At 51.0% G+C, this 1,713-nt stretch overlaps 1 protein-coding gene across 1 annotated transcript in view; it reads right to left on the bottom strand.

The window, feature by feature from the left end:
- Positions 1-1,713, bottom strand: part of CLCN6 (chloride channel, voltage-sensitive 6) — a 31,332-nt gene that overhangs the window by 3,966 nt on the left and 25,653 nt on the right. The window contains exon 21 of the mRNA XM_015412546.1: positions 633-730. Within this exon, the coding sequence (XP_015268032.1) occupies positions 633-730 (98 nt within the window). The remainder of the gene's footprint in view (positions 1-632; positions 731-1,713) is intronic.

Raw genomic sequence — 1,713 nt, 5'->3', positions numbered from 1 at the left:
CCCCAGCTAGTTTTCCCCTCCATGGGGAGGGTTGGGGGGGGGGGGGGGGGGGAGCAGAGGAAGAAAGCAACTTAACTTCATCTTGAAATGAGTTCTCAAAGCCCCCACCCCCTAGCCTACAAATACCATTGGACAAATAAATATCAGTATCAATATCTGTTTTTACCCCCTTTTGTTTTTGGCGGTCTCATTTGATGTTAATAAAAAAGCAAATTTGCATATTTCCCACTTAAAACCGTGTGTGTGATATTTGTCCGTGTCTTGTGGCTCTCAAACGTCTGGCGTTTACTCCATGTGGCTCTTAGATGAGCACAGGTGGGAGGATGCGGCTTCGGTCAACCTGCTGATGGGCTTCCTAGAGGTAGCCGGTCGGCCACGGTGGGAACAGAATGCTGGACTCGACAGGCCTGTCGTCTGGTCCAGTCGCCCCAGACAGGAAAACCTCTTGAGCGGGAGGAATGCGGGTTGGGCCCCAGTGGAAGAGCTTCCTTCCATGCACCATGCTCAGCTCGATAGAACGGCTGTTCCCTGCCCACCCATCTACTGTTGGCCAAAATACCATCCGCTGAAAGAGAAATCCGATTGAAAGGACGGGTGGTTAGCCTCCCCCGGAACGCTCCCCCCAAAAGAGCCCGAAATGCAGCAGTGTGAGGTCCAGGTCATGGATGTCGGGGAAGCGAGGGTAGTCCTCGGCCATCTCGGCATACGAAAGACGCGGCTGACTGGCGCTCTGCGAGACACAGACGCAGACACCGGGGAGAAGATGGGAAGAGATGAGCGGGACAAGAAACCATTTTAGGTGTGTGTTCCCCCCCAACCCCACCCCCCCGCAGTCTGAATTTGTCTTTCTGAAGGGAAGAAGGACAGCAGCGAGTGTGGGAAAGACTCTAACTCCTCTAAGGCAGGGAAGATCATGCAAAACACCTGACAGACCCTCACCACAAAAGAGAATTTATGCTAGCTTAGTTAAATTCCTTTTGCTTGGCCAGACTGGATGGCTGATTCCCAGGCACAACGTATGCAGACAGAGTTTGTAAATATGAATCTGGTTCACTGGAATACTTAGAATGTAATTTATTGGAGTGTGAAATCTGGCCTGATTTGACAGAAAGCCAGTTTTGGTGCCGTGGTTAGGAGCGCGGACTCTAATCTGGGAGAACCGGGTTTGATTCCCCAGTCCTCCACAGGCAGCTGCTGGTGTGACCTGGGGTCAGTCACAAGTTCTTTCAGAACTGTTCTCTCAGCCCCACTCACCTCTCAGGGTGCTTGTTGTGGGGAGGGGGAGGGAAAGGAGATTGTAAGCCACTCTGAGACTCCTTTGGGTAGTGAAGGGCCATGGGGTATAAACACAATCTCTTCTCCTCTTCTTCTATTTGTCCTCCCTCGTAATAGGTTATGTGAACTGGCCATCTCAAAAAATTGTCCCGTTTTTCCCTTGTGGATGAGGATCAGAAAACTACCTTAGAAGTCGCTAAATATTTAGCTGTAGCTATTGCCTGTAAGAGAGTTGGGATCTCGATCTGTTCGAGACGTTTGAGTCAAACGAACAGTGAGATAAGAAGAACCTCAAAGGTAGGAGAGCCTGGTGTTTCTAGGTGTCATCCAAAACAGAGATGTGAACCCCTCTCCCCCCCGTGGGAAGGCAGGCCTAGTCCCAAAGTGTGTGTGTTTTTGGGGGGGGGAGGTAACTCTCAGCTGCAGAAAACAGGCACT

Source organism: Gekko japonicus, unplaced genomic scaffold (assembly GCF_001447785.1).
Source record: "Gekko japonicus isolate JY-2015 unplaced genomic scaffold, Gekko_japonicus_V1.1 scaffold131, whole genome shotgun sequence".
Taxonomy (NCBI): Eukaryota; Metazoa; Chordata; class Lepidosauria; order Squamata; family Gekkonidae; genus Gekko; species Gekko japonicus.
The sequence above is the reverse complement of the archived record's forward strand: the minus strand, read 5'-3'. Positions and strand labels throughout refer to the sequence as shown.